The sequence below is a fragment of the Hippocampus comes genome, unplaced genomic scaffold (genome assembly GCF_001891065.2).
Source record: "Hippocampus comes isolate QL1 unplaced genomic scaffold, H_comes_QL1_v1.1 scaffold6, whole genome shotgun sequence".
Lineage (NCBI taxonomy): Eukaryota > Metazoa > Chordata > Actinopteri > Syngnathiformes > Syngnathidae > Hippocampus > Hippocampus comes.
Window position 1 is genome coordinate 1049906 of NW_017805833.1, and position 16826 is coordinate 1066731.

At 42.6% G+C, this 16826-nt stretch overlaps 1 protein-coding gene across 1 annotated transcript; it reads left to right on the plus strand.

Moving 5' to 3' along the window:
- Positions 1 to 4691: 4691 nt before the first annotated feature.
- Positions 4692 to 16826, plus strand: egln2 (egl-9 family hypoxia-inducible factor 2). The gene is made up of 6 exons (XM_019887596.1): positions 4692 to 4984; positions 5466 to 6893; positions 13766 to 13885; positions 14701 to 14837; positions 15712 to 15779; positions 15966 to 16826. Exons 2-6 carry the CDS (start codon positions 5694 to 5696, stop codon positions 16016 to 16018), a joined length of 1578 nt encoding a protein of 525 aa, XP_019743155.1. The 5' UTR covers positions 4692 to 4984; positions 5466 to 5693; the 3' UTR covers positions 16019 to 16826.

The window sequence follows — 16826 nt, forward strand, 5'->3', positions numbered from 1 at the left end:
CGCTACTGTCCCGAACACAATGGAACAGCAGGTGTTGGTACACACAACACATGTTCACAATTGGTTACAAAGATTCTTTAACCTTGAAATCTGTATTTGTTCGGCCAATAACTTTTAAAGACCGAGAGTTATTTTCCCTATTTGTCAGGTCAGCATTGCAAATGAGAATATGTTCTGAATTGCCTTACCTGGATAAGCAAAGGTTACACCTAAAATAAATAAATAACATAAATAAACATGCATTTCCAGTTTTTGAAATCATTGTTATTCTTGACTTTTTGTCCAATATGCTTGCTCTGTCCTATGTCAGGCTGAGCAGCAGGCAGGAAACAAAAACATTTTATTTCAATTTGAATTTTAAAAAATGCAAAGCCCTAAGGCAGGCAAGCAGGAACAAATGTTGAACAAATGAGTGATGAACTACAGCTCCTTGCCAAGACAAATAAGGAACAAGTAGGGCAATTTTCACATAAAATTGTAATTTTATGAGAATAAAAGCATCAAACCTTTGTACATTATTAACCAAATAATTGCCCATGCATCCCCAATGAAACTTTCAACCTAACATGTTCACACCATTCCTATTAGAACTTCAACATGTTTTGTTCATTCCGTTCACCTTGGAAGCAATTTTCAACATTAAAAAACAGACCAAAAATTCCACTTTTTTAACAATGTATTGCACATTTTTCACCAATATCATTGCACATCATTCCATATCATTCAATACCATTTCACGTCATTCCATGTATTCCTGTCATTTCATATCATTTAAAATGTTATTCCACACTTTTCATCAAAATATTCCACATGTTCACAATATCAACCCATATATTTTCCATATCAGTCAATATTATTCAATATGTTTCAAAATCATTCTATATCCCTTCATATCTTCCCATTTCATTTCACATGATTCCATATTTTTTTCATTCCAGTTTCACCACCAATTTCTCCAGAAATTGCATTTTCTAGTGTTGCGGTTGAAAATCTAAACGATTTATGTGATTTAAGGCCTTGCAGTATTTGAGGGTTTACATAAAGGCCGTAATGCATGGAACAGCAGTTCAGCTAACTAAAAACAATAGAAGCAACTCTTGATATCATGGAAAGCAGTTCCACATCACTGCTGAGTAGGCATGAGATGATTAACATTCGGCATGCGCAGGCAATTGCCCGGGGCCCAGAGATGTCCAGAGCCACCCAAATGTCTCATTAAAAGAGACTTAATAAAGTTGTCATCAATTTAAAGCTATTATCATTGTGTGCAGTCCAAAATCACTTCCTTAAGAACACATGAAAATACTTAATCTGTCATTGCTGTCATGTGCTCCCCCTTTTCTTCTCATGCAATGGACTAGTCCATCTTCTTACTGCCATGTGCAAACTCATGAAGGGGGTTTAAAAATAAAACTCTTCCTGCAAATGCGCTCTTGATGTCAACTACAACCACAATAATAAACATGTTGTTGAATGAACATCTCTCTGACAAAACTGCATGTGTCTGTCTTTGTAAAGGCAGATTTTTGGATTATGTTGGACATTATGCAAGCATTCCTAATCTTGTTGTGCATACAAAATGGGCTTTTAGGCCACTGGAATAGCAGAAACAAACCAAGCCGGCAACCACTTGGCCTTCCACCTTCCTTTGACTTTCCACCCTCTCGTCTTAATTCTGGTGGTGTGAAGAGGGAGATGAGGAGAAGAAGGAGGAGATGTATACGTGCAGAGCTGCACTACTCTGGATGGCTCCAGCCAGCTGTGTAGGGAGCGCTGACCTTGCATGGCAAAGACAACGCTGTTATTCGGTTACTGGAACAAACTCAATGAGAAAGTGAAGCAAATTTAATAACAGGGAGAAAGATTGGATACTACTGCCTGGATCAAAGACTAAAACCTCTCCATGTTATCAAATCCTATGAGAGCATACATTGTAAGACAAAACAGGATACAGGATGTGAAGCTCATTGTGGTTATTTAATAATGCAGGTGCGAAAATGTCCATGCTTGCAAGATTCCCCCCCCCCCCTTTTTAATGATGTGATGCCATGACACACAGTAGCCCCGATTTAGTATGTTTACCACCGCAGCGACTCTGATGTTACTGACTTTGTCAGGCCACCTGCATCCTGCCCTGATGGTCACATTACATTTCATCACCATCAATCCTTCATTAAATGTAACTTTATTCCAGAGTATAACGCTCAGGATTCTGCAAGCAAAAGCAACATGTTCATGTTGCAAGAATGTTCCCTCCTTGTAATCCATCCAAATTTATGACTCACATGTCACGGAGATTTCTTTTCAAACAGTTGAAGATAAACAGAAACATACTCTTATCAACATATACTGTTGTATGGGGGGGCGGGGGGGTGCAAGTTTAGCTTAATGTGCTGACCTCAAACGAGTACATAAAATGTGATACTTTTAAAGACAAATAACAATGTCATTCACAAGATAACGTCACCACTATGAAATTCTGGATGGGATTTTCAATTCAGATACAAATACAGAAATTTGCACTTGTAGCTGTCCTGAGACAAAATGTAACTAAAGCTGTCTTTTTTTAACGACTCTTTTTCGGTGCAGTGGCGGTTCTAGATCAGTTTCACTGAGGGGGCCGGGCTGGGGCCGAGGGTTTTGATGGAGGGGCACATTCAACCCAGGGCTAAAAAGACAGATTCGAAATATTATTTGACTTTTTATTTCATCAAACTTTCAAAGCATTGTAGTCATAACATTACAGTGATGAGAAAAAAACAGTATTAGGAGGGCTAAAATATCTGCAAGCGTAACAATACGCCGAGTCCATCTGTTGAGAATATTCAAGCCAGGGGTGGATATGGTACCAGCCTGCCTTGAAGATCCTTCTCCTGTCCCCCATCAGGGTCCTGGGAAACTGTTTTAGCTCTGGCTGCATTGGCGGGTCCTCTTTACATCTACTGATGTCTGTGGACAAAGACAAACCAAATAAATGTAAACACAAGTTCTGCATGGACACAGCATATACACTAACCCGGTACACTTAGATTGCTGAGGCACTCAGACATATACAAGTGTCTAAAATGTATTGATTGATGCTATTTATTAATTGTATTAATTAGTTTTTATTGTATTCAATAAATATAAATTAATACATTCTCAAGCCTGACCAGAGACTAAAATTGCAAATACACTGAAGCTAAATGTTTTACATGCATATAATTATCCAAATTTTAGAAGGCAATGTCTTATATATTGTTCCTGTTAAATAAAAATTAAAATTAAAATGGGATACTAAAAAAGTTACACACGCACACGCACCCACACACAGAACAGGATAGTGTTATTTTCAGCATCACATACCTGATGGTCCAGTGCTTGTGGAAGCGCAAATATCCTCTGTCTGTGTCTCACACTCCACTTCTATTGCAGTCTCATCTTCCTAATTCTCAGGATCTTCATTTGTATCCCTTTCCTGCTCTGAGTCCTCGCTCTGAAAATAAATGAATCCCGTGTCCTCTGACTCTCCCTCTCTGGTGCTTTCAACTTGCTCCTCTTCAAATCTCTCACCACTATCATCATCTGACTCTCTCTCTGTGTCTGGATAAATGTGTTTCTTTTTCATATAGAAATATGATGTAATGTCAGTTTTTCTTTTCATTTTTAACGTTAAATGTTTAAGTGAAGAGGAATTAGACTTAAAAATGCTACTGTTGGGGGCTTGTTTCGTTTTGTGATTTTACATTGAAAATATAAATCGTGTCGTGTCAAAATAGCACTCGTGTCGTGGTAATCTGCTCTGCGACTGCTTCTCATTTTCCCGCTCAATTTTAAGTGGTGCAGCACACTAAAGGGTCCGACTAGAATGTTAAGCCACGCACTTTGGTTCCACCTTTCGTGTCTGCAACTCTGCGCCACTGCGTAATCTACGTTCGGAGGGGGGGCCACAGGGGGGGCCAGAGTCAGTGCTACAGGGGCACTGGCCCCCGTTGGCCCCCCCCAGAACCGCCACTGTTTCGGTGAAATGTTCGCTGCACAAGCAAACGTGCCCGTCTGTTGTTGTGCGCACAGGGCCTCGACTCGACAAAACTTGTGTGAGTACACATTTGAGAAAAACTGTGGAATTTGCCAGTGTGAGCTTGTTTGCTGTTTATGGTCGACCCCTTGCAAACGATTTGCTGTGTAGCCATGATGGCATTATTTTTCTTCGTGTCCTCCTTATACAATGTGCATCTATTGTCCAACAGTAAATTACACAGGTTACGTCTCGTTGGACCCATCATGGATGTAACCGAATGTTGAAAATGTTGGCATAAACGTGAAATATATCAATATCGAAGTTTATTTTATGGGTTTTTTTTTCCAACCAAAACGAATTAATTACTACCAATCAAGGTACATGTGTAAAGTTAATGAATCTTTCATTAATAATCAACATGTTGATACGTACGATGCATTTTGTCGAAATGTTTTTGTCACGTTGTTGGATAAATAGGAATAAATATTGATTCTGAACGGATTTGGATGTATATGGCGTTGAGGTTTTTGTATAGCATTAATGATTTCTATAATTGTGACATGACAGCAGTCGTATTAAGTCAGGTAAATCCATTGGTAACAAACGAGTTCCTTTCTTCTGTGGTGGGCGGTCGGGTTCGCCACAGTAGCGAGCGACTGACTGGTGGTCACATGGCCCACGAGCGTGGCGAAGAGAGGGAGTGAACGTGGGAGTTGGGGGAGGGAAGATGAGAGGACCACATCGGGTCCACTCACAGAGAAACACGAGGACCGTCGAAAGGACCATTTCCACCATCTCCCTCGGTCTTCCCGTGACGACCCGACTCGTTTCTTTTTATCATCCTCGCGTGCGTGAGCGTGTTTTCAACGTACGTGGGAAGGAAAGAACGCTGCGTGGACTGGAGTAGATAATTCCGGAAATAACATGCGTACACGCAGACCGTCACGTACGCTCGGGAGTGAATTTGCGTTGCTGTGGGCTGAAGTAAGTGACAGCGCATCAGGATTATTTCGTCTCACTGTGTTTTATTTTCAACTCTCATATGTCGGTGTTTTAATGGACAGAAGCTATCGATATATACATACAACGCGAATTTCAGGAATAACCAGATGACCAAAAGTTATTTAGCCGGTTGGCGAAGACTTTAACAGTTTGGAGTGTACATATCTAAAGGAGTTTCTTTTTAAGGCTAAATGTATAATGGCATATTAGTGCCGGTTTTTATCACCTCATGCGAGAGTCAATAGAAATACCCGATTAACCAATTCAGTGGCAAAGATTGTTTAAAATAAGCTTCTTCTATGACAATTTGGTTGTGTGGTGACAATAATGTGCACTATATGTCAAGATAGATGGATAGATAATAAAACAGTAACTTTAACTCAACATTTATTGCCTGCTCTATGAAAAATGACCTGTGCCATGCTATTAATAGGCCTAAAGTGTATCATTTTACTCTTCACAGATACACAACACGTCCTCAAAATGTTTCTGAGAATAATGCAAGCCGCTCTACAACTTGGTTCTGTTCAGGGTAATAGTTGATGGTTGTCACGAAAGCAGGAAAAACAAGGCTAGGACATGAAAGTGGTTGCATCAGAGCTCCTCTCCGTCAGACGACCCAGCCACTCAGCTAAAAGATGAAGGGCGGACATGGGCTACGTGCACATCCAGCGTCGCATGACGTGATAAAATGGAGAATTTGGGAGGCGCAGACCTCTTGAAGCCAAGCTCTGCCTCCTGCAAATCGGTAGCCGTTTCAGCGTCTCCGCAAAGGAGGATCAGCACCCAGCAGCTCACCGCTACACCATCCGAGATAGTGTACACGCACCCGACAGACATGGGGATCAACGGCCTGTGTGGGGTGCTGGTCGGGGGTCCGACTGCTGACGAGTTTCTGGCGGGTCTCGCTTCCCAAAGCGACCCCCGCGGACTCACAACCCCGACCAAACAATGCAGAACTGGCTTGCCACTCTCCAGCGTTGGTGTAGCGTCTCTGTCTGTGGAAGGAACCCCAGCGAGCGCTTTTGCCCACACACCAAACCCTGCACAAATGAAAGGGACATCAGGGGCCCCTGTGTGCCCCGTCACCAGCACAGCCTGTCTGTTAGAGAATGCGGACCCTGCTGTGATAAGGAGGATCAATAATGACATAAGAGCTCGACAGCAACAACAGAAGAGGAGAGGTGGGGAGAACCGGGACTTTGGTTCTGAAACTCTCACTGGGTCAGCAGGCGTGGAGGACCCTGTAGACACAGTTTTTACCTTGGTGGAATCTGACTTGAAGCGAAGGAGATTGGCTGATGGAAGTATGGCTCACAATTTTTCGGGTGCTCGACTGACAGCTGATTGCAGTCAGAGTTGCTTTAGTGACCAGCTGATGACTAGTCAGAGTGTCACTCCCCAGACTTCCTTCATCCCAACAGTCCCCTCACCCCAAATGATCCAGCACAACATATATCAGCCGGCCACCCTTGTCCTTCCATATGACTGCAGTCAGACCCCCCCCATGGAGGCTAATGGAATCCCGACACCTCCGCCATCAGACGTGTCTGTCTGCTCAGCTGAACGTGTAGCTCTTCAGTACATCGTGCCCTGCATGAAGTACTACGGCATCTGCATTAAGGACAACTTTCTTGGCCCTGTGTTAGGCGAACGGGTTTTGGAGGAGGTTGAAGCCCTAAATCAGAACGGAAAATTCCGAGGAGGGCAGCTAGTGAGCCAGAGGGGCATTCCTTCTCGGAGTATCCGAGGTGACCAGATTGCCTGGGTGGAAGGACACGAGCCAGGGTGTAAGAACATCGGAAGTCTGATGTCTTTTATCGACGAGGCCATCATGTATAGTGCAGCCAATGGACAGCTGGGGGACTGTGTCATCAATGGACGGACTAAGGTGAGAAGGTTTTTGTTTTTTTTTTTACATTTGGAGTTTGATCATGGTCATGTCATGTCGGTCGCATATTTACTTCTCCATAAACGTGGCTGAAGTGCAGATTGCCACGGTGGGCAGATTAGTTCCTTCCCACCGTGGCTTTTTGCCTACATTTAGGCCTGCCTCAACCAGTGCCCTCATCATACTGGCACCCAGAGGAAGAAAAATGCATGTGATGCTGTATCGCCTGGAAATCAGTCCAGCCATCTGTGGCTTTGAAGGCAACGCTACCCCTTCTTAGGTTGAACTCAACTCAACTGTATTTATGGGGCACTTTCAAACAGCCATCGCTGCATACAAAGCGCTGTACGTGGAGCAACTAACATATACAACAGTAAAGCAACAAATCGGTAAGAAAGACAGTAGAAAGTACCGAACAGCAAAACCAAGAGAAAATCTGAGTCATGCTGAGTCAAATACCAAAGAATACAAATGACGTTTGAGGCGGGTTTAAGTACGTCAACGTGATACTGTACTGTCAGTAGGAGTCAATTTCTGTCCCTGTAGGAGTTATTGTCAACGTTTAGGTAACTATTGTTGAGAAAAAAAAAAAAAAAAAAGCTTCCAAAAGCAAATGACAGTCCGTCAAAATGCGGAATCTGGTTGAAATGGTCACTGGAACCTGAGAACAACGCACCAAGAGTTGTGAAAATTGAATGATGGGTTCCAGCGAAATAGTTTTTGTGTCGTGTTGTGTGGTGGGGGGGGGGGGCAATGGGAAAGCCTTTTTGGGTAATGTTTTTGTGTGATATCGCCTAAAGAAAATCCAGTTAAAATGTAATTCCTTCAAATTGGAGTAAAACAGTAGAACTTGATTATTTCTCTCTTATATCTACTTGACCTTTTTGCTTTATCTGTTACCCTGGGAACCCCTTTTCCAATTGGGTGACAAGTTTCAGGTAAAAATATTCCTTAATAAGATCGTACAAGCTGAAATTTCAATGGATTGTTGAGCTCGATGTGTCAAAATTACTGTGACTTTTCAAACGGTGTCTCTTGCCCTAAAAAGTTGACTGAAATAATGCAAATGGAGCATTTGTGAGAAAGGCAATGCGTGCCATAGACTTGGACATGTACTTTAGTTATCTATTATTTTTTTCATGAATTTCTTTGTTTTGGAGGATTTTAGAGGCCTTTGATTCGCTCTTTCTAGGTTTTGGGGAAAAGCATCATCGCCGTCATTTGAGAATTGATTGGACTCCACCAATTGTCACTTGCATATTGATCTCTGTGTTTCATACAATTCTTACCGTCTAACAACTTAGTTCACCCCTTCTGTGTCGGACCAGTCATAGCCTCAAACCCTTGCCCAATCCGTTGCCATTTACATAAGACCGAGGCCGTGTTTAAACAGCGCCGCCTTCTCTTCGGCGAACTTTGCTTCCCCAGTACCGCAGCGCTGACAGGGGCACTCGGACAGAAGGATAGCGATACAAAACGGGTGGCTTTATACATGAGGTATATAGTCTCTTAATAACTTTGGTGGGTTGCCAGTTTCCATAGTGTTCTTGTGAAAGACTGCGTAAGACATTGCAGCAATAGATATAGAAGAAGAAAAGAGGAGGATCGGGGAGGGGTGTAACTGAACAGAAGGTCACATTGCGTTCCTTGACAATGGTTAAATTCCATTTTTAACACCAATTGTAAATGTTTCGTCATCCCATCCAATTTCTACTGACTTGTTTCTGGCTCTTTCACTGCTATGTAATCAGAGCAGCTCACTTTTTTGGGAGTTGGAGGTTTTGCCTGAGGTTTCCTTGGTAACAGGCCCATACAGAGCAGAGCTCTATGTTGTCTGAAACATAGGCAAAAACAGTAGCAGCAGCACATTGCGTTGCTATGCCACACCTCTCATTGGTCAGAGGGAGTGAGGTTGTTCAGTATGTCGGATTTTGGTCAGCATCTGGTGTATGCAGTTTTGCAGTATGTCGGGTTTTCTCATGATATGGGAGCCATGCAGCATAATCTGTGCCATTCTGAGAGCGTCTGCTGCAGCAAGCCTGTCCTCAGATGCCCTTCCGGTGCTTAGTAATGCCGGCCGAAGCTGGTAGTATCAACACGTACAGCTGTTACACAACTTGCAGCTCCAGATGTAGACCGACGTTTTATTTTGATGTGAAGCTCCGTCCTTTCAGATAGTGGAGATTTTAAAAAAATATATGATTGGAGGTGAAAAGGACAAGACATTTTTGACGGTGCATGCTTCTTCCAATTGTGTAACTGAATATTTAGTAAACGGAGCGAGACAGGGAGCCATTTCCACATCTACACATTGATCAACAACTTTTCGTCTTAAATATCTTTGGCCCGTTATGTAATATAGGTGTGTTGTCACAGGGTCTTGTTTGTTCTTCACCGGCTGGATCTCAACACACACACGCACACACGCTCACACACACATTGCAATTTATTTAAAAAGGAAATGTCGCATACAGAGCAGTATGTTTGTTATTTTTTTCACTTAGATGTCTTTTAAATGAATGGACGTTGGTTTAACTTTCTGTTTGGTAAGTAGATGCTATCCTTCAACAGAGATTCATACATGCTGACCAACATTCAATTTTGCTGCCTACATCACCACAGTGGATTTCAAATAAAACTGTCTTTGGTTTGAAGTAAAAACTTTCACTTTTAATTGAAGAGGTCTGACAAAAACGGACATTAACCATTCAGGAATGAGTTATTTTATTCCAAGTACCTACATTTTCTGGGTCTTGGACAATTGACTAAGGAGGTTTTATTAAAAAAAAAAAAGTGAAGTCATTTTGCTGTAGCACAAGTGATACATGCTCAAAACAGCAAGTAATTTCTTTCTCATTAATTTAAGCAGAAATTTTGCAAAAAAAAAAAAAAATGAACCATGACATGCACTCGCATGAAGAGAGCTGTACACATAGTAGGCTTTTATTCATTGAATTATCCAACAGACTTGCGCATAAAAAAATAGTGATAAGTATTAATCATGTCTGATGTTAATTCATGTAATATCCTCTGCCCTTTCTCCATTTAATTAATCCAGTGTAGAAATTTGATAACATGGCAGTGACAATCTCTTAGCATCATTCCCCACATGAAAATGACAAATGTCTTTGAATGTGACTTTTGACCCATTACTGAACATTCATGACAACTCCCCCTAACTCTTAACTGATTAATGAGGGACACATTAAGTATTGAGCCATAAAGAAATTAAAGCAGCACTGGTATTCCTTATCAAGTTCCACGATATTAGACTTTGTTCGGTGATGACGACCTTGATAGTTGATTAATTGTGCCTTAAAGAAAGTGCAACAATTGTGTTGTCTTGCTTAAACATGCAGAAAAACTGTTGTTTCCTTCTCAACAAATTCAGAACGTTGAGGAAAAAAAATATTCTCCCTTCTCATCAAAAATATTTGAAAATCACAAATATGTTGCTAGTTTTGGCATGAAGGACAAGTAGTTAACACCTGCCTTACAGTTTTGAGTTTCAGGATTTGAATCAGGCCTTGCTTTCTGTTTGTAGTTTACATTTTCTCGCCATGCTTGCTTGGGTTTTCTCCAGTACTTCAGTTTTCTCCCACGTTCCAAAAGTATGTGTCTTACGTTTAGAGAAAGCTTTGAATTGTCCATTAGTGTGAATTTGAATGGTTGTTTGTGTGAATGTGACTCGCGACCAATCCAGCGTGTCTCAAGCTGAAATCGGCTGGCGCAGGCTCCAACATACTCGTGATCTTAATGAAAGTAAAATGGATGGATATTGTTAATTTTTCTCATATTTGTCAAAATAAATTTTGTCTAATACCAGTCCCTCTGGGGACAGATCATGCAATGATAAACATTGGGAACAAGGGTTATTACTGGAGATTAGTTAGGGACCTTCTCTGCCTCTTGCTTTTATTTACATGCTGTACCTCTTTCCATTAGACCTCAATGCTGCCTCGCATCTCGTGGCACGACTTTGTACCATACTGACGGTGACTTAAATTTGGACTTTTCTGCAACTGAAACAAGTCAAAGAAAATCATTACTATAAAATACGGGACACAATATATCAGTGCTATGAACGATAAACTGTAAAATATGCTGGTAACTTCTAGAGCCCCCGGCTGCTAATCACAAAATGCACGCGCCCTTTCAGTTTACTTTTGTTCTTGTGCAGAACAGAATTTTCTGCCTGACGAACCATCACCGGATCAGGGCATGTGGTTGGCACACGTCGGTCATCAATGGCGGTGTTCGTTGAAGCACGCGTTGCATGGGGCCAATTAGACCTCAATTTACTGTGGGCACTGATCTCAGCAGAGATGTGACGTGAACCGAGGACCCTTAGATCAGATTGCGGCATGCTGTGTCCTGCCGCATGACGTTTGTTTCTGTATGCATGTTTGTGTGCGTTGGGTCACTTGAGTGCATGTGTGAAACTGCATCACTGATGTTGACTGGAGTAAATTGGTTGATTTAGCTCAAATACCATCTTGAGCGGTGGGAAGTAAGAAAGTACAAATACATCATTGCTGTATTTGCATCAGTAGTTTTTCAGGCATCTGTACTTTGAGTATTCATTTTTTAAAATGTGATGACGATTTATTTTTACACCGTACATTTGAAAACGGATATCTGTACTTTCTACTTCGACTTACTTTGTCAAGATAAGTGATTTTGTCTGGCCAGATTCGGAGTTGAAAGATATTTCCCCATACATGCTCAGAGAATTGTTGGATGTTTGTAATTTTGAGAGCACAAGTCAAGCAAAATGTGACATTCCATGTAATTGGTCGTCTTTCGAACTACGAGCAATAGGTAAATTAATAAGAGGGATTTTTGTTTTCGGTTTTGCTATGTTATCAAAATTGATATCGTATATGATTGACAGTAAACGGAATTCAAACTTACTGCTGATGTACACTTCAGAGTACTTTTTCTACCTCAGTGAAGGAGTTGAATCACTACTTCGACGTGAGACGAATCTTACACAACTGTTTCTACTTCTATTTAACTCCATACTCTGAGTACTTTACCCACCTCTGAGCTCATAACATCTCTGCATTATTAATATATTAGGTTTATTTATTTATTTTTTTTACATAACATTTTTTTCATGTAACATGTTTACGCTGCAGGCAAGAGATGCACTGTCTGCTGGTGTATTATGTTAATTGTACTTGATAACAGTGCAGTTATCAAGATTGCTCTGTGCGTCATCTTTTCACATGAACTGTACTCTTTATCCATCCATTTTCCGATCCCCTTTATCCTCACAAGGGTCGCGGAGGGGTGCTGGAGCCTATCCAGCTGTCTTCGGGCAGTAGGTGGGGAACACCCTGAACCGGTTGCCAGCCAATCGCAGGGCACACAGAGACGAACAGCCATCCATGCTCACACTCACACCTAGGGACAATTTTAGAGTGTTCAATCAGCTTGCCATGCATGTTTTTGGAATGTGGGAGGCAGCCGAAGTACCTGGAGAAAACCGACACAGGCACGGGGAGAACATGTGAACTCCACACAGGAAGGCCGGATATGGGGTCGAACCCACGACCTCTGCACTGTGAGGTCAACGCGCTAACCACTGGACCACCAGGCCGCCCACTGTACTCTTTAAAAAAAAAAAAAAGCGCTATGTTATGAGGTATCATTTCTACTTTTGTGTTGAAGTTCATAATGTTAACATGTATGGAAACAAAACAGCAGCATTTGTAATTTGGCCGGAGGTAGGCCAATGGCCTCATGAGAATTAATGGATGTTTTTAAGGCTTTACCTCGCAGTCCAGAGGTCCCGGGTTCGAATGTCAATTGTTGTACATCGGCCGGTGAGTGCCAGTGGTGGTTTATATGTACCCCGAAGTCAGCTGGGATAGCCTCCAGCTAAACCCTCATCAGAATAAGATGGATGAATTAAAAAAAATTCTGAAGGCCATAGACTGTTAACTATCTATCCATCCATTTTCTGATCCGCTTACCTCACAAGGGTCGCGAGGGGCTGTTAACTCGCAGCGCAAATTCAAAGTCACTTGGCTGCGAATGACAAATATGAGTTGGATGCCCTTAGGTCTCACCTCACAAAAAGCCACTGACAGGTGGCGGTTATGCTACAAATCTTTGTTTTGATTTCCTCAGGGTGGCAACTCTTGTTGTAGCAGAACATCGACACTGATGTCAAGCAAGCCATGTCGAATCAATATTGCAACAGCCCCGTAACCTGTTAGTCATGAATGACGCACAGCTGCAGCTGAATTGTGGCTGATCTCAAAATTACTTTTCCACCCCAGAAATCCAGACAAGCATAGTTTGCTACCGCTGCTGCTGGTTATCATTATTCAGCATCTCTCCCCGCTGCCAGCCAGTACACCAGTCCGCTGTTGTTGTTACCCGTCTAGTCAGCGGAGTTGTTTAGACATTTTTTCTGTAGCCTGCACTCATGGCACCCCTTCTTGCAGTTTTTACTTCACAGCACGTTTCAAGGCCATTACAGGCACTTTGGTGTTGGAATGCACACTGACTTAGAGCAGTCACGCAGGTCTGCGCTTACCCGTGAGAGTGACCTCCCGAACTGCCTTGCTGGCTTGAACACGGGTGTCAAGTGGGGGAAATGCCAGCGTGAGAGCATTGTTTCGATTGGGGATTTCAATGTGAGGATCATAGTGTTGACCAGTTGCTGACCTTCCACATATTTCTGTGCATTTGGCACTGTGGAAACCTCACTAGCTACAACATTAGTATAATTGCAAAAATAGCCAGTACGAGGTCTGTGTCAAACGATTTCACAACCTTATAAATCTTTGATACCTACTGCCGCTCTAAAAAGCTGTGCTGAACAAACAAAACTAACCATCCTGTTTCTTCTGTTATAGGCCATGGTTGCTTGTTACCCAGGTAAAGGTGCCGGATATGTCCGCCATGTGGATAACCCAAATGGTGACGGGCGCTGCATCACATGTATCTACTATCTCAACAAGAACTGGGATGTTAAGGTATGATAAGGAAGTGAGGCCCCACTATTGATGATGCATAAGAACTGAGCCCTGCCTAAATTAGGTCACCACAAAATGGGTTTGTAATAGTCATAAATGCCACAAAATGGCACTAAAGCACTTGAAATGGACCGGATTATTAAAAAAGGGGTTGATGGATGTCTACAGGAGTTCAGATGTTCAGAGTAGCATACACACGCACACACACCAGATATTCCGTTTGGTGTCGTCACTGCGGTCTGTGACAACACAGATAAAGATAAATGAGCAAAGCATCAACCCTCAGTGTTCTAGTGGTCGTTTCCCACCCCAGAGGTTTGTGTTCAGTCCTCGGCCATTGCGACCGTGTCGAAGTGTCCTTGAGCAAGATACTGAACTCCCAATTGCTCCTGATGCTACGTCATCAGTAAGTGAATGAGGTAACAGTGTGAAGCACTTTGAGTACCCAAGGTAGAAAAGCGCTATTCAAGTGCCAGCGCAGCCCACCATGCATTTAGAATGTACACTATCATGACCCATGAATGACTGTAATCAGGCTAATAGCTAACTAAATTATTGCTATTCAAAAGTATTAGGTAGCTATTAGCCTAAATAACATGCTAGCAAAAAAATGATTTGAGAACTAGCTAGCAAAAAATGACTTGAGAACTAGCTTGTTTAACAAACCGCCAACAAAAATTGGCACTTTCCAAAATTCTGACCGCGAATGTGTGTGGGTTCACTGTACTGGTTCGTTACTGCAATTTTTCCTTCCATGTAGTTTGAATGAAGCCAAAAAGATTTTTTTTTTTTTTTTTTTTTTTTTTTAATCACAGACACAAGGAGGAGTTCTGCAAATCTTCCCCGAAGGCAAAAATGTGGTCGCCAACATCGAACCCTTGTTTGACAGGCTGCTAATCTTCTGGTCCGACCGCCGTAACCCACACGAAGTCAAACCGGCCTATGCCACTCGGTGAGCTTCAACTTGGAACATCCATCCATCCATCCATTGTCTAATCCGCTTATCCTCACAAGGGTCCGGGCATGCTGAAGCCTATCCCAGCTGGCTTGAGGTAGTAGGCGGGGTACACCCTGAACTGGTTGCCAGACAATCGCAGGGTACACATAGGCAAACAGCCATTTGCACTCACAATCACATCTAGGGACAATTTAGAGACTTCCATGAACCTGCCATGCATGTTTTTGGAATGTGGGAGGAAACTGGAGTACCCAGAGAAAACCCACCCAGGCATGGGGAGAACATGGAAACTCCACACAAGAAAGCCAGAGCTGGAATCGAACCCTGCCCTGCACCTTTGCACTATGAGGCAGATGTGCTAACCAGTTGATCACTGTGCCACCATCTTGAAACATTTTGAACAATTTTCATTGACGTCACTGAAGAGCATCCATCCTCTTCTCCTAGCTTGGGGGTGGGGAGGGGGCGAGGTGGGGTCAGAGGCAGGAAGTATGTGTTTCCTGAAAGGGGGGGACATGCCGGTGGGGAGGAAGGTTCAATTGCAGGGCTCGTGCTGGTGAGGCACATACATGAGAGACAGGAATAAACAAAGCAGCCCCACAGGAGTGAGGAGACACTGTGGAAATTAACCCCTCAGTGACCGAGACATCAGCCTGTACTCCACTAACATCCTAGAATGAACACAACTCCTGTCATTTACCTGCATTGCACTACTTCGGCTACATTTACACTATTGCTCGAAATGTAGTGCGGGATGCAATTTTGGCCTTGCTCTTCTCTGCATTCAGGTCTTGTTAATTTTTCTCATACTCTATCATAGTATCCATGAGATGGTTTTCTAATAATTCAATGCTTGTTTGTTTTTCAGCTATGCCATCACAGTTTGGTACTTTGACGCCAAAGAGCGAGCAGAAGCGAAAGAGAAATACAGGCTAGGTGAGCTAATGCCCAACACACACACACACACACACACACACACACACACACACACACACACACACACACACACACACACACACACACACACACACACACACACACACCACCTTTGTTAATTCTCTGTTAAATGAGTCGGGTTATATTGTGACAAATGTGCTCTATCTCTGCTACCTGTGTCCATAGCAACAGGACAGAAAGGTGTTCAAGTGCCTGTCAGTCAGAACAGCAGGACATGAATCCCCGCTAATCACCGGAGAGCCAGCATGAAAGCACCGTGTGCCTTTCTGAGCTCTTAATGGATGCTATAAAAGGACTTAAGGGAGTTAAACTGTCACTGGCTTGTGCAGAACAGACCGCGCTGCTCTAGTAAAGGTCAGCCCGCAGTCCTCCCCCGTGGAAAATGAAAAATTCCTGTTCTTTAGACATCTCACCGCTTCCTTAATGAGGACAATTAACTGGAAAAAAGGACTCCTGTCTATTTTGTATGTTTGTTACTTTGCCTGTTGTTAGTAATGTGAGGAATGCTTTCCCAATTTAAAGAGGAAGAACATTATGATTCCAGTCGGAGATACACAAGGAGGGTCAATCATCAATGGGACGTTTTGATCCTGCGATCATTTTCCGCATAGATGTGAAATGGCCATTATGGAAGAACTGTGACTACTTGATCGTAAGGAGATGGTACTTGTTTACTCAGTACTGACCATCCACACTAAGCTGAATTGTCCACTGAAGATATTGGAATACAAGGTGGCATAAGCGTTTCATTTGCTCTCAATTCAATGTAATTGCTATCTAACGAGAGTTTCAGCATGAGGGAAAACTTTTCACTCTGCGTTTGGAAGTGATGTGGACAGACACCGCTTCATAGCCTCAACCTCAAACAGGGTCTCATTTAAAAGTGTGTTGTGTGCATGTGTGTGGGTGTGTATGCGAGGCCACTTGAAACTCATACTTGCTCCAAGAAAAGAAGTACAACATGCAGATGTCGACCACACGGTGACAGATAATACAATCTATACTTAGAATTAACAACAACAAAAA